Source organism: Grus americana, chromosome 2 (assembly GCF_028858705.1).
Source record: "Grus americana isolate bGruAme1 chromosome 2, bGruAme1.mat, whole genome shotgun sequence".
Lineage (NCBI taxonomy): Eukaryota > Metazoa > Chordata > Aves > Gruiformes > Gruidae > Grus > Grus americana.
This window is the reverse complement of record NC_072853.1, coordinates 9,635,565-9,657,383: the sequence shown is the minus strand read 5'-3', so window position 1 is coordinate 9,657,383 and position 21,819 is coordinate 9,635,565. Positions and strand designations below refer to the sequence as shown.

General features: G+C 41.1%; 1 protein-coding gene across 1 annotated transcript; it reads right to left on the bottom strand.

Annotated features, from left to right (window-relative positions):
- Window positions 1-3,741: 3,741 nt before the first annotated feature.
- Window positions 3,742-20,790, bottom strand: HHLA1 (HERV-H LTR-associating 1). The gene is made up of 15 exons (XM_054817927.1): window positions 20,715-20,790; window positions 18,775-18,834; window positions 17,551-17,631; window positions 17,012-17,095; window positions 16,834-16,917; window positions 15,333-15,416; window positions 14,702-14,758; window positions 14,508-14,594; window positions 13,663-13,755; window positions 12,352-12,553; window positions 11,737-11,831; window positions 11,443-11,514; window positions 4,443-4,599; window positions 4,008-4,090; window positions 3,742-3,785 (listed from the first exon to the last, which is right to left on the bottom strand). Exons 1-15 carry the CDS (start codon window positions 20,788-20,790, stop codon window positions 3,742-3,744), a joined length of 1,359 nt encoding a protein of 452 aa, XP_054673902.1.
- Between the last annotated feature and the right edge of the window lie 1,029 nt (window positions 20,791-21,819).

Sequence of the window (21,819 nt, the reverse complement as noted above, 5' to 3'; positions counted from 1 at the left end):
ATGGAGTTTGTTACAGCCAAATAAATGAACATTTATTTATGAGTTTTCAAATATGTATCTACTGTTGGTTATCTGCTTCCCTAGGTATAAGGTCAAACACTGCATTCATTTCTATTAAAAACTCTTGTAATATGCCATCAAGAAGTGAGGTTATAAATCTAACAGCTGTAAATATCTGTAATCTACTATCCCAAATCTCTTACCTACACTTTAGTCTACAAGTCCACAGTCCCAAATAGCTTATTCTACATTGTTTTCTTCCTGAAGCCTGTATTATAAAGTACATCTAGAAAGGCTTACCTTGAGGGATATGATTTGAAAGCAGTTGGATGGAGGACAAATGGATTTCAACAAAGTCAGTACTAAGTTATTTATACCCACTTGGATATATACCCCACCCATGTGATCACTTCCTTTATCAAACACACTTCAACATTTATTAATTAATCCTTCCATGAGATTCCTTAGGGTCATTATGTCCACAGTGTATCTTAGTAATATAGCTCCAGCCATGTAAAGGATCTATACTGAGAAGTCTGTTCTGCAGGTGCATTCATTGTATAGTAACTTTCCCTAATACTCTTGGCTGTAATTAAATAACAATCATCTCATTGTTATTAATCACTCACAAAATCTCTGGGGTATGTGAATATGGCTTTAATAGCTTAGCAAGAGGTAGTGTTCAGTGATGAAAGCTGAGTGAAAATTTATACAGCTTTAAACACTGGCATTCCTCAGGGCTGAGAAGTCTGCTCTTGTCTATCCATGGTGGCTCTGATCCAAAGCTGAGTGAAATCCAGGGGAAGGTTGAGTCAATGAGCTTTGGGAAGGCTTCTCCTCATTGGGAAGGTGTGCTTTCTGCCAAGGTCAGACACAGCTACCCTTCAAAGATGCCATCAAAAAAGGCAAACTGTCCACTGAGTTTTAGCAAGGAGAAGTGAGAAGTCTGACAAATTGAGAATTGTAAAAATACATGAACAAAAGGCTTGGCTGCTCCAAGGCCCTGTGAAGTACATTGTCTTCAGAAAGACCTTTGACATTGTCTGCCATAAGATCTTCATAGAAAATCTGTTGATGTATGGGCTGGGTGAGTTCAGTGAGGTGGGTTGAAAACTGGCTGAACGGCAGGGTCCAGAGGGTGGTGGTCTGCAACGTAAAGTCTAGTTGGACGCCAGTGACTAGCGGTGGACGCCAGTGACAATACTGAGTCTAATCTTGGTAACATCTTCATTAATGATCTGGATGCTGGGGCAGAGTGTACAATCAGCAAGTTTGCAGACGACTCTGAAGTAGGAGGTGTGGCTGATACACCAGACGGTCATGCTACCATCCAGAGGGACCTTAACAGGCTGGAGAAATGAAACTTCTACTCGGCGCTGGTGAGGCCACACCTGAAGTACTGTGTCCAGTTCTGGGCTCTTCAGTATGAGACAGACATGGACAAACTTGAGACAGTCCAAAGAAGAGCCACGAAGATGATTAAGGGACTAGACCATCTGTCCTATCAGGAGAGGCTGAGAGAGCTGGGACTCTTCAACCTAGAGAGGCTCAAGGGGATCTCATCAACTTCTGTACATACCTGAAGGGAGGATGCAAAGACAATAGAGCCAGGCTCTTTTCAGTGGTGCCCAGTGACATGACAAGCAGCATTAGGCACAAACTGAAACACAGGAGATTCCCTCTGAACATCAGGAAACACTTTTTTACTGTGAGGATGACCGAGAACTGGCACAGGTTGCCCAGACAGGTTGTTGAGTGTCCCTCCCACTCTTCTCCTTTGGAGACATTGCAAAAGGCATCTGGACATGGTCCTAGGCAACTGGCTTTAGGTGGCCCTGCCTGGGCAGGGGAGTTGGATCAGATGACCTCCTGAGGTCCCTTCCCTGCTCTGGACCTGCAACATAAGAAGGACATGGAGCTGTTGGAGAGAATCCAGAGGAGGCCACAAAGATGGTCAGAGGGCTGGAGCACCTCTCCTATGAAGACAAACTGAGACAGTTGGGATTGTTCATCCTGGAGAAGAGAAGGATCCGGGGAGACCTTAGAGCAGCCTTCCAGTACCTGAAGGAGGTCTACAAGGAAGATGGTGAGGGACTGTTTACAAGGGCATGGAGTGATAGGACAAGGGGTAATGGCTTTAAACTAAAAAAGGGTAGATTTACATTAGATATTTTAGGAAAAAGTTCTTCACTATGAGGGTGGTGAGGCACTGGAACAGGTTGCCCAGGGAAGCTGTGGATGCCCCCTCCCTGGAAGTGTTCAAGGCCAGGCTGGATGGGGCTTTGGGCAACCTGGTCTAGTGGAGGGTGTCCCTGCCCATGGCAGGGAGGGAAGGAACTAGATGATCTTTCAGGTCCCTTCCAACCCAAACCGTTCTATGGTTCTATGATTCTGCAACTCAGAGCTGTTTAAATTAACTAAAATAATAATAAACAATCTTTTAAAAGGGAAGCCTTTTCCAAAAATATTTTTCTTTTAATACTGTCTTTTTATTCAAGCCTAAAAAATCCAAGAAAGTCAAACTGACTTTAATAATTGTTTTCTCCCCTTATTTTCTTGTTTTCATGTTCTTCTTCCTGATTTCTCATAAAACTTAATGATAAAAATGTAAGAAACAATATAGATTTATTTGCTTTAAATCATGTCTTCAGGCTTTAAGATGTTTTTGTGAGATTTAAAAGCAACAATTGCACAACAATGTAATTCACCCAGCTCTTCACAGCAGAGCTGATCCTGCCTTGAGTGAGGAGAGGTGCTGCAGAGTGAGATCCCTCCACAGCATTGCAGTACCTTGGCCATGTTAATATTCCCGATTTATACATTCATTGCATTAACATTCCTGTTTCTTCCCCTGGACTAACTTTCAATATCAACTGTAATTGGTACTACTCTAATCTTTGATAAGACAAAAATGCTTCTGTCATGCTATTGGGCACAACGTTGAAATTTATATATAAATATATATTATATTTAATTTTTTTTTTCAGTGAAACATCAATGTGTCCCAGCTGTAGTGCAAATAATCTTTTTTTTTTTTTTTTTAAATATTAATGGCTTGATGATGTACTTTGAGTTGAGAGTAGCATCACATTGCTGCTGTGTAACAAAATATAGGATTGTGCAATTTGTTGGTTATTCTTTCCCTTTTTAGAACTGGCTTTTAATTCACCAGAGGTACATATAAGGAAGGAGATGGATCTTGGTGAGCTCACACAAATTTATCACAGAGTGAGAGCACGAGAGGTGTGAACATTTCCTTGGTCGAGTTCTGCACTAGATGAGTTGCTGAAGTAATGGAGGCTCTTGATTTGGAATAATGGATAATCCGCATGTTCTTAATACCAGGAAAAATCCTTCTTGTTGTCAGTATTTCAGGTTGCTTTTAAATTATTTTGTATTTGTTCATTTTGATTACTTTATCTTAATTGTAAATAAAACTAGAATAAACTATTTGCATTCACTAGCCAACCATATAAATATCCTTTATAAAATATAATTTTTAAAAGCCTTTTAATGGTTTTATTGCAGTTACATCACTTGTATAGAATACATCTGGTTTTACACATTATTTTTACAATGCCTTGGAGAAAGACACATTTCTAGGTTAACATCTGGTTAATAGCTTGTCTTGTTACAGATGTTTGCCAATAACATGTCGCATCCTGACTTTTACAGTGAGAAATGAGAGAGACAACTAAAACTGCCGCAATCTTCCAATTTCCAGTAAAATTCCTTGGTGGTCTAGATCAACGTACAGATGTTTTTAAGGCATTTTTGTTTTAATGCTGGAAGAACACAAGAAAACTGTTGTCAGAAGAGGTTTTACAAGGAAAATATTAAACACATACATGAAGGTTAAATAATCTTTTTTTAATCCCTTAAAAAAAATCTTTACCAGATAAAACAGCTATCTGATGAAAGACAGCAAATACTCTGTGGATATCTAAACCTTTTTGTTATACCTTCATAATAAGGTACGTAGAGGTATAAAGAGAAAATATACTTACTGTGGGAGTAAGCAACTCTTTTGACTCTTTCACAGACATAAATTGCATTTTTCAAGAACCAGGAATAGTATTCAACACAGTACCTAAAGGTGTAGTTAAAGTCAGGAGAAGAGTGGCTTGTTATCTTTCAGAAGCGCAGCTGAATGCATATATCATACTGCTAATACTGAATATGGAAATAAAAAGCTACAGTCTGACCTCAATGATGTCATTGGATATTTGGAAAAATTCAGCTGAGCTTTAGTCACTTAGTTTGAGTACTGGAAGCCAGATCAGGTATTGATCGGTGCACTGGGGACCCATTTGGGTCTCAGCCGGTAGCCACGGACTCACAAAAATAAGCATTGGTGATTGCAAATCGTCACCTGAAAAAAGCCCGATGGAGTATTTTAAGCAGAGAGAGAGAGAGAGAAAGAAACTAGTGCCGGGTTTTACCTCATGGCTTCCTTTCTGGAATATCTTCTCTGGCCAACACAGAGGCAGAGCTGAAAAAACCTACACAGCTCCATCACACAGGGACTGATCCTTTGCACTAGAAGAGTGACAGGAGGCGAGGTCACACGGGACTCTTTGAGGATCGCCTGTGGACACCCTAGGAAAAAATGCAACCCCAAACTAGTTCAAATACTCGTCCCATTAAATTTCTTGAAACATGTAGATTAATGAGCTCATGTAGGTATCTTAAAATCAAATGTGAGTGAGGCAGATAATTGACAAGAAAACCATATACCGCCTGGCAGTTGCTTGAGCGAAAGCACACATACCCTGTTCAATTTATGATCATTTATCATTACTGGTTAGTTACTGAAAACCACGGTGCTTTTCTTTATCACAAACGTAAGGAACAACTCTAAAGATGGAACGTACTTATTGTTACCTGTTTAGGTGGAGGTTCAGCTGCCACTGAAGCATCAGTTTTCCACAGTGCAAAACAGCAAGACAAAGAACAGCACCGTACACTTATTGTATTTCACATTTTCTATATGTATATGCTACTTTAATGAAAAATTCACTTCCAATTCCGCATGCTTCCCTACACCCACCCTCTAAATCTGAATACTAGATTAAATACAACTGAGCTAATAAACAAACAGACTCTCACTGCTCTCTCCATCACCTTTTTTAGCCTCATTAACAAAATAAACATGATTTATGCAGAGGTTATGGCTTTCTCCCTGTCCATCTCTCCATCTGTCAGTTTTCCCCTTCTTGCTTCCAGTGACTTGAATAATCAGCTAATTTCAGCCCAATTTTTAGGGATGGGTAAAGATCCTCTGGATAAATACATTCCTACAGGTTTCATGAAAACTTACAAGTAACTGGAGTAGAAAAAGTCAATTTTTGCCTGCACTGAGAAGGTAGGAATAATGTCTCCATTTTGCTATTTGTTTGCTAGGAGACAGCTGGTTAATCAGTGTTTCTTCCTTCAAGTGACCATTATTATATTATTCTAATTTAAGAAAAATGCAGGGATGGATTCCCTCTTCTCCTCCCTTGAGCCAACTAAAAGGAAAATATCTAGTTTACTCTCTTCATTGAAGCTTCTGCAGCTAGCAGCAAGAGATAAACACTTGCACACCAAACATTTCATCCCACCAGCAAATGCAGCTGTGCCAGACTGCAGAAAAAGCAATACTACAGAATAGGTGACAGCAGCTTATAACGAAATCCTGAATTGCTATGTGGTTTTTCAGTGTAAAATAAAATCTTTCTTCAGGCTCCCTTTCTGTTATAGAAAAGAGAAGAGAAGGCAAGGTGAAAATGGGGAAAATTGAGAAAAGGTAAGGCAAAATTAAAGCTGTTTTCAGGGCTTTTCTTCATCGTATTAAGAGAAAAACCTAACATTTGTCATAGTCTTGTTTTCTCCAGACCATTACCTGTCACACATCATCTTGCACCTTAGCTAACAGTTGTGTTATGATGGGTCAGAATCAAAGGACTTGCTAGGAAAAAAAAAACATACAACATCTACAGTATGCTGAAAAGCTACTGGGGCATGGCTAAAATAGGTGTGTAACCACCTCTCCTTTGCAGATTTAATAACCGTGCTCTGCAGAGGAGATGCTGTGTGTGAGGGCACACTTTGGGTCGCTGCAGCGAAGCCACCTGCCCTGCAGCGCCTCACAGCTGGCTGGGGAGCTGCATGCACACACATCGCGTTGCCCCCTCCATTCAGCAATCTTCCAAAGGGAAGCACTCCGAAAAATAAGGGACATCCCTGCAAACGCCACGCTGGGGCTCTGAAAAGATAACCGGGGATGAGGCTGTGAGAGGGCACATTTTGCACGATGTCGGTGTCCCCCTCACATGCACCCATTGGGGTAGAAGAGCCCGAATGTGCAGAGCGAAGGCTGGCTGATTGTCAGCTGGGTTTTCCATCTGTGTAAGTAGCAGCAGGCTTTGGCCATGTGCAGATGAAGTGCCGTACCTGCAGAGTATAATCCCCTTAGACAGTGTAATTGCATTTCCAGGTTCACATGTCTCACGTGCTTTATAGCTTCGGGCCGTCTTATGTTATGTGATAGGAGAGGTTATGGAGGTTAAATTTGGACTAATGAAGTTCTGTTGAAATAAGGTTGAGTCATCTAGTGCTGACAAGAAGTTTAATATAAAATGGCATTCATGGGCTCTGCCAATCTGAAAGAGATCGCTAGGAAACTATTTCTCTTCTGCCAGCGCTCGCCCCAGGTAGCAGAGCCACGGAGGAGCAATGGGCAGACACTTGCAGCCCCCAAACCCAAGGGCCCCTCTGAAAACCAGTTGTGCATCAAAGGCACTACACAAATTCAGGCTTAATTAGTCAGGGATGGGCAAGAGGGATCCCCATTTCTCTTAATCTTAGCTTTGCATAAATGTCATTAGGCTCTGTCCACTTCATAACATTTGACGCACCTTGATTTTTTTCAACTCGATGGCAATTAAAAATTAGATTTCTCGCTTTAATAAACACTTTTCATGTTAACAATCAAACATCAGAGCATAAGGCAGTGAGGTTTTAATATAAATTGTCCATGAAAATTAATGTTAGAGTTGCCATGAATAATTAAAACTTGTTAAAGGCCACCATCCAACAAATCTCAGTCTCCACCGAAGTGGGTACTTGCAATCCTGCCCAACAGGTGTTAAATGCTTTACTCAAGCTATGTGTTTTGCCAGCAGAAATTCAGCTTTATCTAAATGTAAATTGAATGACTGCAATTTCAATTTGGATTCATCTATGTGGGAAAGAGAAGTCAAATTAAAAAGCTGAAAGTTAAACAAATTGCTTTGGTTTTCATTTTTGACAATCGCTTAATTTTAAATTAATGCTGTATTTACATAATACTATATTTATTTAAAGCTGAAATTCTCTTTCAATTAATGTTGTATTTAATTTTATTTGGATTGGATAGTACGCTCATGTTGAAATTAAAATTTTCAGTGCTTCATAGTAATGTTTTATAACTCTTCTGTAATAAATTTCTACTGTGAAATGTATTTTTTTATTCAGTTCATAAATTCCTGCAGATTTGGATTGAAATTAAAAAAAAGAATTGAAAGTAGGAATTTATTTCAGAACTTTCTTTTCTAAGACTTTTATTTCCTTAGAAATCAAGTCATTCAAAAGAGGCCAGAAAATGCAGGAACCACAGGTCCCAGCGCAGATCTTTGCTTGTCTATTTGAAATTACCACGTTACTGTCACAGGCAGATAAGTGACCAATTCTTGCTGCAGTAAACAGAGTTTTCTGTTATTAACTCAATATCACATCTCTCTGACATTGAGATTAAATTTTGCTGCCAGTGAAAAGCAATGTTATGGCTACTGTGAATAATTCAGACTTAGAATATCCCTCCCTGCATGCTCTAATATGCACGCTTGCATATTTTATCAGTTGGCTTCCACTTTTGTGATTTAAGAAATGACTTCTTGGAATAATGTTTCAGTCTTCAGAGCACTGTGGATGCCCTTCATTGCTTTGCGATCCCACTGTTTTATTTACTCCCCCAGATGCATCATTGATACATACAGGTAGACAGGCTCTGTCATCATGGTTTCTGATAGAGAAGCATTTAGTGGCTCTCCATTCCCTGACCTCATTGAAATCCATGTTTCCCAGCCGTTACAAAATGGACTGGTTCCCAGTCTCAGGTTCTCCAGGGCCTATAGTGTTGCCCACCAGGCAGCAGTTGGCACATGAACAAACTCTGGACTGTGCACACCACAAGTCCCATCACTCACTCCAGCAGCTGTTACTTAATCCTCAAGTCAAACTCACCCAAAGCAAACACAACATGCAGACAACTTTGGTTTTGTCCAGAATTTTTGATGGATGAGAATTACCATAGCATATTCCTCTGTTCCCAGTCAAGATAAGACAACCTTAAATTTTAAATTCTTCTCTTCACACCATCAAGAGAGTCAAGAAGTCAGACTACACTCATGTGATATGACATTGGCTCATTTTCTTCATGCGACCAATGTATGTCATGGGGGTAAGGTGAGGACTCTGGTATTTTGAGCTCTTTAAACAGAAGTAAAATGAGAGAAAGATAAAAAAAGGATATTTGACTTCCTATCTCCATGGTTTGAAAAGCATCTTACATCAAGAACTGCTCCCTAGGTCAGCACCAGCGAGTCTTCTTGGAAACAGGTCTCAGCAGATAGCTTCTTAATACAACGTTCTCAGGCCTCCCAGACAATAGCTTCCTCCCCCTCTTCCCTGACACTGCTTTTCCACAGAACTTTGTATGATCTCTTGATGCTGCTGTCAAACTTTGTTTTTCATGGTCAGTATTTTTAACTCTCATAATATTATTTACTTCTGAAAATGGATATCCTGCTCAGTCACTGTGCTCTCAAATGCTTTCTTTTCTAATAGCAGGAGTTAAAAAAAATTAAAAAAGAAAAAAAAAAATGAAGACAAGCAACCCAACATATGCTGATAACTTCAGCCAACCAGAATGGGACTGTGAACTATGAAAAACCAGAATCAGCAAAAGCTACAAAAAATAACAGGATCCTGGTCATGGATTGCTGCAATAGGCAACTACAGGAAAACCAAGGTAAAAAGCAAATTACACCAAAACTGTAAGATACTACTGCTCACCTACTATGTGATTATTCCCAGTGACAGAAACATTGAAGATTTGTGAAAGAAACTCTGTCTCTGACTCAAATATGTTTAGTCCTCCAAAAAACTCTTTACAAGTAGTTTTGGAATTCAGCGATTAGCTGAGAGAAGTCAATATTCAAAATATCATTAGAAATGGTGAGATTATCAGGGACTCTAGGCCAGAACTTGGATTTTAAGCCTCCAACTAATCCTAAAATGAAGACCTGAGGGTTGCCTGTATGGAGCCAGGGAGCTGGCTGCACCCCAATGCTCTGGGTGAGCTCCACTAGCAGAGAAGGACCACAAGGCTGCAGATTTCCTTTGTGCAGAAACCTGCTGGTGATGCTCAGTTTTTCACTCTGCCTCTACAGTTTTGACAGGCTAAATATCAGCAGCAGTTTTCCCTGTTACATTTATTGGGAATCCGTATCAAAGACCTGCAATTTCCTTTGACAACACCAGAATGGTGTCCATCACAAGCCATATAATCAGCATGCCTCTCTGCTCTCCTCGCCTACCATCCTTCAGAATTTTCTGGCCTTTATTTGCTCGTATTACCAACATTTTTTGTTCTATTTCCTAGATGTCCAAAGAGACCTTTGAAAAAGTATTATTTAACTGGCATTTTAGTTCTTTGGACTCCTCTGGTTTTATCTATAATATCAAATCCAAATGATACTGAACCCCCCTGCAATTTAGTCCGATATATTATCTTTATACTACCCAGAGTCTATGCTTCTATTAGACAGTTGCCACACAGAAACACAAGCAGTTGATGGACAGAGTTCCAAAATTCCGTCTGGTAGTCCTGAGCACCCAGCAAGACTCGTGTTCCCACTCATTTGTGGTAGCAGCAGAGTCAACTTCGACGAGGAGGCCAAGGACAGCCTCTTGGCAGAGCGTCCCATGAGCTCATAGCTCCATCACAGCTCTAAGCAATCAAACTGGAAGGATGTAGTCCAAATGCCAGGAAACCCTGGAACTGAGCCACCTGCTTATTCTGGAAAATTGGGGACCATTTTTTTTCCTTTCTAGTCTTGAGCTGAGCACAGGCATTGCCCCAGCTTCATGCAGTACAAGAGTTTTCACACCAACCTCAGTGCTAGCTACCTAATTTATCTTCCCTCCCTAAAAAGATTATGCTGCACTGAACAGCAGATAGACTTAGGCACGTAGATTTTGTCTGGATCCCAGAGCAGGCAGTCTGGATTTTCCCTCCAAATACAACAGCAACATGCAATCATAATAATACTGATGTGCTTTCCATGTTAGTATCAGTGCTGGAACATATACACCAATGTATCCCTCAAATTTACTTCCTTAACTATCAGGTTAATGGGGAGCATTTAATCAGGAACTGAGACACACATGCAACTTCAGCTGCACCTTGTCTGCTGCTCAAGCTGGCCAAGTGGCTTGGTTTCCAGTGTGACCACTGGAAGCAAGAACACCAGACTGGGAGTGGAAGGACCCCGAGGGTACTAAAGATGTCTACAGGATGGAGTGCGTTTTACCTAGTTTAAGGTGTCCATGATGCTGGTACCTTGAGTTGAACTAGTTGTCTTCAGTCCCCAAGACAGGGATTTGTGGCTGAGATTTATTCCCATTGTACTCCTGAGCTCTGCTCCTCCTTTGCAAATTCGGGAGCAAGTAGCCTGGATTCAGACACACACAAGCTCAGCATCCAAAGTGGGTGCTGGACCCTTCCAGAGTTCAGATTCCCTTCCTGGCATTGAATCAGGTCCAGTTTTTCAAAGCATATAACATCTTACTAAATACTTACATGTAAATATAATTTTATTGCCAACATGAGTATATGATACTTATAAGTGGAGTGGCACATCATGGTATATTTATCACGCTGAGCTCTTAATTTTCTAACTTAAAAGGAAGAATTGAGCTTTTCTAAAAATCTAGTTGATAATGATCCTTCTTTAGCTGAAGAAGTTTGCAGTATTGTAAATTCAGGGCAATTCTGGATAGTTCATGTGGCATGGATTGAATTAATAATTTTATTTCTACCAATAGGGACATTTAAAGCATTATACTTTCTTTTAAAATAAATTAATTTTAAGATTCTCCAACAACCAATCCATGTTCAAGCTGATACACAGACTACACATGCTAATTCTATCATCATAGTATAATTTATGTTTTTAATGTGTGATTGTGAATATGCACAAAAAAAATGGAAGCAATCCCTTATATATTTTGGGTGTTTTACATACATAAGATATAATGTAAATTAAAGACGTATGTTGTGTCTGCCTGCGAAAAAATGCATATTGATATACTTTCAAACACACTACTATTTTTGCTGCATGAGCTGTAGCTACTTACTGGTAGCTGAGTAAAGTTTCAGTGTCACACCAGGCCCGTGAGGTGGCATAGACAGTACTGAGGAAGGCAAATCTGAAGGAGGGAAAAGAATATAAGTTGCCTTGACATCTTAACAGGAAAAGAAATAAAGGAAGGTTGATTGAAACAATAAAAGGGGAAAAAATATGCTGAAGTCACAGACCAATAATAAATACTTACGTAGACATTCGCAGTCACCTATTTCTATATATATTATTTTCTATTTCGTAAATGTGCCGGCTGACACACTTCGTTATTATCCTAGATGAATCTCACCTGGCTCTGTTTGCATCAGTTTGCTGGTTTCTTGGGGAGACACGGTCTGCATCCAAAATGCATACCCATCAGCTATGGGAACAGAAAGAGACACGCTCCGTGTCATCCAGGGTATCGGTTATTTATCTGTCTGCTGTAAACTGCTACATATGAGACAGCTCAACAGCCAGAGTCCCTCACCCAGTACTTCCAGTGGCACATAAAAATGTCAGGATGAAAAAGGAAGGACAAAGCTGTACTTTGATAGATCTTGAAAAGTCTGTGAGCTAGGGAAAGGTAGGATTTAGGCATGTTTAGTGGAGACTAAGAGAAGCAGCTCTATATTGCTTTTTCACAAGTCTGCTCACTGTGTTTGGAGAAAAGCGTGAGTGAAGACCTGGGTGGCACAGATGTCTGTGAGGACCAAGGCTTAGTTTTTCCCCAAAGGGTATGAAACTACAGATGGGCCCTATAACCGAATTTAGCACTGCTACAATAAAAAAATCGACTCACTAGTGACCGAGAGTGGGTCTCCCTGAAGGGCCTCCCAACCTCAACCTCAGAGATGTGGTTTCAGCTTTTGGCCAAACCCCAACGCTAGCGGGGTAAAGCGGGTGTTCATCCCCCTCGCCGTACTCACTGGGGCTGGGCTGCAGGGCTGGCCATGGGGCCGAGCCCCCCCACACAGTCGGAGGGGGTCCAGCCGTCCCTCGTGGTCTGGAAGCGTCCACATGTGGTGATGGAAACCCCGATCCTTTCACTCCGGCCGTCTTTGGCCATGGTGGGAATGTCGTAGTGGGGATTTCCTCCCCTTTCTGGGCAACAGGGACCCTGGTAGCTGGAGAAGCAGGAGAGGCAGAGGGAGGGCACCAGCAACGCGCCGTGGATGCTGGTGCCCTACGGCAGTGCTGACCGTAACACACTGGGGGACAACAGTATCTAAAATACACCCAGAAAAATCCCATCTACTCCTTGAGTGCTTCCCCTGGCAGGTGAGCGGCCACCTCTCCGTTTCATTTTAAATATGGAAACATGGGGAGTGCCAATAACGTTTGTAATTTTAACCAAGAACTTTTTAATGTGCAAGAACAAAAGAAGAAACTGAAATGTTCCTGCAAAGTGGCTTTTCTTTTTCCTTCACATAAACTATTTTTTATTTCCTAAACTGCTTCACTACAGAGGAAAGGGATGAAAGCTCTTGTCCATGTGAAGGGGAGCAGGCAGGTACTGGAGGGTGGATACTGGAATTTGAGAGCTGATGACATTTTGTGGCAGGAGTGACACTCCGGGCTGGAAGAGATAAAAAGGTTGGTATGCGGTTGAGCAAAATAAAAGAGCGTATAAAAAGACAGCAGACTGACTAGGGAAAATGTAGAAATTTTGTTGTAGACAGATGCAGCTGCAGTGATGTGGAGGTATGAAGTAAAATTCTGAATATCTCTGCTCCTACTATGTGGAAGCAAGTATGAAGATTTGCTTTTCTGCTTTCAAAATGAGGCAGACTGGCACTTTTCTGTCTTGTAGCCTTGTGGCAAAGCTGAACGCACTGAAGTTTATGAGATGTTTAAATGCTCACAACTGAACGTCATATAAAGTCAAAGACAGAAAAAAAAAGAAAAAATTACGATATGAAAGGAGAGGAAACAGTTTGAACTATCTTTTTTGTGGTTAAAAAAATCTTTTTTTTTTTTTCTTCTTTGCCTCTTTAGAAAATTTCTTTTTCTAACAAAATGGGGAAAAAAAATAAAAAAGGCTTTTTACAATAGTTTTTCTATTCACCAGCTATTCAGTGCATTACTGACCTGATCTTCTGCTGTTTAGGACAAAATTTTATCTTATCCTGTAATTGTAGTTCAACATCACAGTGCTGTGCAGCAAACGTACCTGATCACTCATCAAGGTGTTAATCAAGAAGAATATAAACATAGGTCTGACATATTTGCTCACTTTTAAATGTCCACACATGTTCTGCCGACGGATCCACTGTTTTGTTTAGGTCTTCCTTTAATTTCATGAAACTTGAAAAAAATGAATCTGGATCTTTGAGGTAAGAGAAGATAGGGTTAGTACACTCACCATCCATCGTGCATTGTGTGATAAAAAGGCAAAATCAGGTTCTGGTATAAAAGGAACAACAATAGTCTTTTTAAATGAAAGTAATTTTTGGCAAAGTGTTTTTGATTACTTTTTCTTTTAAAGGACTGAAACACCCTAGAGCTGTCAGCACAGGTAAGCTTGTCACTGATTTCACTGTCTGCCTTGTTAAATCAGGCATTGAAAATGAGAGGTGAGAATCTGAACTGCAGCTCAACCTGGCAAAGCAGTTTTGGATGGAGGAGCCGTGCAGCGCACTGGCTGAATATATTCAACTCCTTTCTGAAGGTAACTCACGTGAAGGTAGGAGATAATTTCCGCTGAGAGCTAAAGGAGGTACCCATTTCGATTAAGAGCATCAGGGAACCTCCACAGTCCAGTGCTGAATTCTGTAAAAATTCCCATCCCAGGAGGTTTTGTTCACTCCTCCACTAGAAGACCTCATAGCTAATAATTTAAAAGTGTGTACATTTAACTTATATTTATAATAAAAATATTATATTACACCTATAATAATCTATCAGACTAATAATAAAATATACCATAATGTATAAATATATGCAAATAGTAATAAAATATAAAATGATATTTTAAAAAATATTTTTACATTATGAGAATGGAGTATTCATTGCAAGTGCTACCTGCACATGGTTTTCATTGTTGTTGCTGTTTCCTTTTATTCCCCAGGATGTACTTACCCAGGTCAGAAGATGTGTTACTGGAAAATGTGTAATTAATAACAGGAGACTTATCCAGCATTTCCCAAAAGTCAGACAGATTTCTCCCTGCAATAGAAATGCTTACAAATATCAAGAAAGGCTTGTTTCTACCATAAGTCATCACTGAGAATAAATAGGGCAACATTTTGGGGTGGAATAGTTTTAACATTTACCTGTCTGCCCTGTCATCACACAGATGTAGATGCAATCTGAATCATTGCTCTGACGTCCTGAAAGGCAAAAAAAAAAATGTAAAAGAGATCGTTGTTACCAGTTTTCATTATATGATATTATCTTAAACAGTTGAAAACACAAACACAAAATGGTATGTGGGTACTACAGCTGGCCAAATATTTTCCTTCTGATCCAATTTTTGACAAAAACTTTGAACCAGCACCAAATACAAATGCTAATATTTTCAGGGGAAATGCTTCTATCTAATAAAGTTCTAAATTACAAGCATTTTTACGTGGGGAAAAAAAAATCTTTAGATAATATGGTCCATTATTATTCTTTGGGAACCATAATTCCCCAAAATACCAGTATTTACTAGTAATTCAGTAAACTTTCAAAGAAAACATAGCTGCTCATAGAAAAATGCATGTCTCTATATTATATATATACACACATTATATATGTATCTTGTTCTCTAAGAAGACTTTGTTTACAGATGCAGTCCATGCTTTGCAAGAAAAATGCTGCTGAGTAAAAGCAGCATTTTTAATCACATTTCTACGCTTGCTTCCATGCCAGGAGTAAATCAGACCAATAAGACAATGATAAGTATTGAAAAGAATTGCAAACCTGGGAGAATAGACGTGGATTTGAAAATTTCTGTGAGATAACTGGTGGAGTTTCCAATAATATCAACAAGTAAAGCTGTAAAATCTAGACAACAAAATAGAGAAAGTTTATGATTGAAAACATATTCTATCATCTATGCTAAGTCAAAAAATCATTTTATATGTTAACATATTTGGGATATATGCTTGTATGTGACAACTCTTGAAATTTTTTAAAGTTTAAAAGGTTTGCTGAATGGGAGTGGACTTAGGAAGCCACTGGAATATTCTGCAGAAGTATATTTCAAAGATTATATCCATGGCAGGGGGGTTGGAACTACATGATCTTTGAGGTCCCTTCCAACCCAAACCATTCTATGAAAATAGCACCAATGTGTCAAAAAGTAAACTTAAATAGAATTTATCTGTTTAAGAGAACAATTTAAAGTAACACTCTACTTAGTCTGCTTAAACATAAAAGGAGAACCAAAGCCCGTAGGCTTTGCCTGCACTAACTGCCTATCTGCCATGTAGGACCTTCCAGGAAGCATCTGATTGTCTCCTCTAGGGTCTACTTCAGACATACCAATGATGTTGTCGTCAGCTAAAAAAATGGGTAGTGGTGGTGGTGTTATGAATCTTTCAGAATAGGTTCTAGCAGTAACAGATCAGTGTTCCCACTTAAAGAGTGACAGACATGAGCCCTGTGTTGGGCACTCAATTTCTCCTGCTTGGGAGGATGCTCTAATCACCAAGATATTCTGGATTTGGGCCAGAAAGATTAAAGTTTCTCTGTTGTCCTCCAAGGCAGACTGGGTCATTATGCAATAATGCTTGTGAGATGTGTGGGTCCAGAAAAAGCCATGAAAGCCATTGTGGCTCATGTGTGTGGTCATCACATGCAGCTTAGAAGGTATGGGTTCTGGTCCCTAGCTGCTGAGCTACTCTTGATATCTTACATTGACCAGCCATAGAATTAGAGTACTCAGATCCCTCCTGGAACGTCAAACACCGTGAGATCAGGGATGTGAATGAGGATTATAGGTCAAGGATTTGCCCAACAGCATTCTACACTCCGTTAACCAGTTCTATGAAGAGGTTAATCCTTGCTTTTCAGTCCTGTCAGGCTCACTGAAGTTATTGGAGTCTATTGGTGCAAAGAACCCCATGTTCACCTCCTGTGGGTTATCCTAGGAGAGCAACAGTGGCTATATACTTATTGCCGGGTTGTCTTTCCTGCACTGCTCTTTGTATTCCAGGGAGGAAAAGGAGGTCTTTCCACTGGGTAAACCACACCAGTCACTTGACTGATGGCCATCTGGGTGCAGCCATCTGAGACTGAGCTCATCGAGTCTCCCCCAAGGTTGAGAGCAGCCACTCGTTGTAAGTAATGGCTGTTGACCTCAGTGTGGCGGTGCTACTCATACGTATGAAGTCTGCAGAATCCAGGCTACAGCTTTCGGCTCCAAAGGAAATAATTCAACTTAAGCATAAGCAATTGCCAACCTCTCTTGTGTACCCACCTGTCAAGTCATTTGTCACATTGTTCAAACAGTAGCAATAATGCATAGGGAACTTGCCAGGGTCAACATTTTTCACGTTAGAAACTGTAGGGAGAGACAGAGAAAAAATCAGTATCTGGATGCACAGGCTGTGTGAAAGAAAACGCTCCTGCATGGAGCAAAGCGCCGAGGCACTCACTGTTATAAATGGTGACAGACACTTTGTGGAAGGCAAATGAGCTGTAAGACGTGACGCTCAGCAAAGAGAAGAGTTTTTTGGTACCTGCAGAAACACATGCCTATGCTATTAGTGGTTGGAACAAATTATGAGAACAGCATGTTTTGACTCTGCTCAGTTAATTTCTAAATGACCCCTGAGGTGCTGATACTATTCAGCTGCCTGAGACTCAATTCTTTCTCATTTCCACCGAGGGAAGGATCATTTGTATTATTTTTTTTTCTTTTAAAAAAAAAATCTGCACTGGATTAGAAAGTGCTTTCTAAAGGTATCCCATAAGTAATTATGTTGTGTCTATGTATAAACACACACTAATTTCTCAATTCTTTGGGGCAGAGAGCTATCTGCATTATAAATGCGCAAGAGTAACGTGCTCCTAGAATCAATTCTGGAGGCAGGCGGCATGCATTTATGGCTTCTCCTGCTAACGCCGTTAGTCCTTTATCTCACTGACCGCGGGGCTGACAGCCTGTGCGACCTGCCCGGCCTCGCCACGGTACCTCTGAGCGCTGTGTTCAGCATGTCGTTCACCAGCTCTGTCAGGTTAATAGCAGCCAGATCCACCGACTTCGCAGGCAGCTCTGAAAAAGAAGGCGTCTCTGAGCAGCTGGCTGCATGAGGGTGCAAGGAGATGGCTGTTAATCTTCTGCTTACATAGGGCAAAAATCTTCCAGAATGGGAAAAATAACATGAGATTATGCATTGGAGTGCACTGAAAAACCTGTGGTGAGAAAATAAAGATGCTGGGAGTCCAGAGAGGAGTCTGAAAAATAGCAAGATGAAATGGGCTGTGCAATGGTAGGCCAAAATTTAGGTGGGGCTCTCTGTTGCCTACCCCCTTGAGCATGCCCTGAGCAGGCTGCCAGGACCAGAGCCAGTCCTGAAGTTTTGGTGCCCTCTCGTGCTGGGCAATGGGTAGTCACTGTCAAAATTGCAGCAGATCCCTCTTTGCAAATCACAAATGAAAGACAAAGGACCTAGGAAATGTTCCCCCTTTCCCAATGCAGCACGGAGCTAGGATGAAAATAAGAGATTTTTTTTAAATTTTTTTTTCAGCTACCTTGATGGCTGTACTGCTACGACAGAATAAATTGACTGTAGCCAAATCACACTTTTTATTTTAACGTTTGCTTTTTGTTGATCTTCCTTATTTTTTTTTCCAAGTCAAAAATTCCAAAGATGTTCTTTTGCTTCCCTCTCACAAAGTCATGCAGGAGCAGAGCAGTATGGTGTCTCTGTGTGTGTGCGAGGAGGAAGGTCTGTGTCTGCATGACAGAGAGAGAAAAAACAGAGCAGGATGGAAAAAGAAGCACAGAAAGCCGAGACGAGAACAAAATCGAGTTTGAGGAGAAATGTAATTTTCCAATGACATCAGTATCATTTTTAACCAATTTGAAACCAAGCTGCACCCCAGGGCTGGAAGCAGGGCTTGTCCACAGAGTAGAAGAGAGGAAAGGGAAAACAAAAGGGAATGGAGAACTGGGATGAAGAGAAAGGAAAAAGAGAAAACAGCATTTTAGATTTCTGGAAGGATGGAGGGTAAACTGGACAGGGACCTGAGTAAGCCCTGTGCTGGGTGAGGAGCCCTTGCAGCAGTGATGAGTTGGGGCTCACAGACTCTGGAAGAGAAGGGCCCATCTGGCACCACCTCCGTGTCCAGCACAACATCCCCCACTCCCACTAACTCCCACCCCCACTGGGTCTCCTGATGTGCTGCTTGTTACCTGCAGTAGCCAGCACTGCCAGTTGCTTCTCTCTCTTATGTTCTCTTCTTATGCATGAAGCTGTGAAGTGAAGAAAGAGACTGAGAAACAGTTTTCCCTGTTGGGCTACCAAGCAACTCTCTGTTGAGCTCTCTGCCTGGGTTGCTTTGCTGTTCTCATTCATTATAGCTCAGAAAGCAATGGACATCAGCACTGCAAAGCCGGGTACCGAGTATCCACAGCAGCAGCTGATCAGGTGCCTAAGAATAAGGAAGTCCTAAAGGACTTGCCAGGTCCTTTAGCTGCCAGCTAAAGAAAAAAAAAAACACCCCACAACAGATTAAATATCAGAGCTTGCCCTCATAACTCAAGAATCAAAAAGAAAAAAATAGTAGCAAACTGTTGTAGATGTCTGCACTAGGCTTGCACACAACATTGTCTGCAAGGTACGTAGTATGGTAAGGCCAAATCTAAACAAATCTTCACAGGCTGAGTTCATGTTTGTTCAGAGCAGTCATTCAGTTGAGCACTGTTCTCAAGTGCTGTGGAGCGAGGCTCAGGAGATTGGACTTGCTTCCTGGGATTCCCGCAGTGACTAACAAGGGCAAGGTGCAGAGCAGTGACTTAGACATTGCAGGACAAGTTGAAGTGCAGGGTTTTGGTGCTTAGGCTCCCCATCCAACCAGTGGAGAGCTGAGTGCCTCCAGAAGGCTCCCCAAATCGTAGAATTGTAGAATCATAGAATCATAGAATCATTTAGGTTGGAAAAGACCCTTATGATCAAGTACAACTGTAAACCAAACACTACCAAGTCCACACTAAACTGTGTTCCTAAGTGCCATGTCTACTTTTCCTTTAAATACCTGCAGGATGTTGACCCAACCACTTCCCTGGGCAGCCTGTTCCAGTGCTTGACAACCCTTTCAGTGAAGAAATTTATATCCAGTCTAAACCTCCCCTGGTCCAACTTGAGGCCATTTCCTCTTGTCCTATCACTTATTACTTGGGAGAAGAGACCAACACCCACCTGGCTACAACCTCCTTTCAGGTAGCTGTAGAGAGCGATCAGGTCTCCCCTCAGCCTCCTTTTCTCCAGGCTAAAAAAACCCAGTTCACCCAGCTACTCCTCGTAAGACTTGTGCTCTAGACCCTTCACCAGCTTCGTTGTCCTTTGTTGCCCAAATGAGCCAGTGCTAGCAAATACTAAACTCCCCTGCCTGTCTAAAGCTTCAGCTTCTTAGTCCATCCAAGCTCCTGAGAAAGAAGTCCTTTCCTGGGAACTGGTAGTGAGGAGGGCTCACTGCAGCAGTGGTGATGTCCTGCTCTGTGTTACAACCTAACAGGCAGAGCTCTCACCAGGGAGTAGGAAACCTGGGTTCAGCTTCCTTTTCATCAAGAGGAAATCTGTAGGACTGTAAGCAGCAGAAGGAAGAGGAGATGTGACTGCATGATCTGCCTGTTTGTACCTGCTACAGTAAAACCTGAGTGCTTGTGTCCTTAGTCATACAAAAATCTATGCCTTGCACAGAAGACAATCCCGGATACATTTCCCTTTCTCCTTCTCTCTTTTTACATAAGGGGAAATATCCTATGAACAATCCATGGTCTGTAAACCATGACTCCTCATATGGTGCTACTCAGCTGTATTAACCACTCCCACTTAGTATGAGTTAAATTTGGACTGACAATCTAAGTGGTAAGAGCTCTTCTAATCCTTCTCTCTCTTTCCATATAAACCCTTCGGACTCCAGATTCATGGCGTAGGAGCCAAGAGTAAACCTTTGCCATCATCTGGTATGTCCTGCTGCATGGCACCGGCCCTGGAGATCCAGCCCATCAGCTTTGCCTACAGGTTGGAAGAAACAAGCCTGACACAGATGTGGGAATGGGGCTACGGGAGCCATTGGGAAAGAGACACTGGGGTTATTCCCTGGGGAGCACCAAAGCTGTGCTGTCCTTACCTGTGTTGCAAACCAGAAAGAGGCACAGAAATCCCAGGCTCATCTTCCCTGGCACATGCCAGCAGAACCACTGCATTGTGGACTCCGACTTCCAACAGTTTGGGTTGCTCTAGGAGAAAGAAATACTATTTTGTTAAAGTTTATGGTACTGTGTGATTTTGTCCAACCCTTGCCCTAGAATGATGTGACCATGAGAGAAACATTAGGGTTCTGGCATGCAGAGAAAAGATTGGTGGTGTAAATGGCAAAGAATCGGAAAACACACAGTCAGTATTTTCTGTGTATCTGTGTGTCATGAGTTTAATATGTAAATTTTCATTTTTGAGACCTATGTAACCGTGGCTTTGGTGGGACTTGGTAGGCTCTGTGGGCAGGATTACCTGTGCCCAAAGGACACTGACACATCAGACACGTAAACCCTGTCTGATGAAACGATAAAAATTATGTTCAATTTCAGACCAGATATCAGTTGAATTCTTATTCTGCAGAAATGGTGCTTGCCTGGTCATCCCTAGTCTTGTATTTCTTTAGTTAATTATTGTCACCAAGCGGTGCGTGGTCCTGCCTTGCCTAGTTGCTTGGGAGGGATTAACAGTACCCTGCCTTTCAGACAATGTGCTGCTTTCAAGGTTTCAAAGATTTAATTAGAGGTGGATAGAAAAAAAGAAGGGAAGTCCTTGCTTCTTTACATGTACCCCCCTATTTCTGTAATATCAGAACATGCCAAATAGCTCTGTAGTTGTCAGAAAATAAGAGTGTATGAAAATCAGCAAAAAAAAGCCCAATTTTTTTTTTAATATCCTCCCAGAGTATGCAGCAAACTATTATCTTGAAGATAATACTGTTTGATTAACAAACTATTATCATCATGTTTAAAATCTTTCTCATATTTAATTCACTGGAGAATTAAGACATACTGAAAATAGCTAATTTGTACTTAGCAGTTCTAAAGAGACTCTTCCTTGGGATGGTGAAATGATACCAAGCATTTCTGTGTTTGAAATGTCTGTGTTTGCTCATCTGATGAGTCAGAAGCATTTAAGTGTCAGCTCTGCTAATTCAAACAAAGCTCTGAGAAGCTTTTTATGTAGTTCATCCTATATAT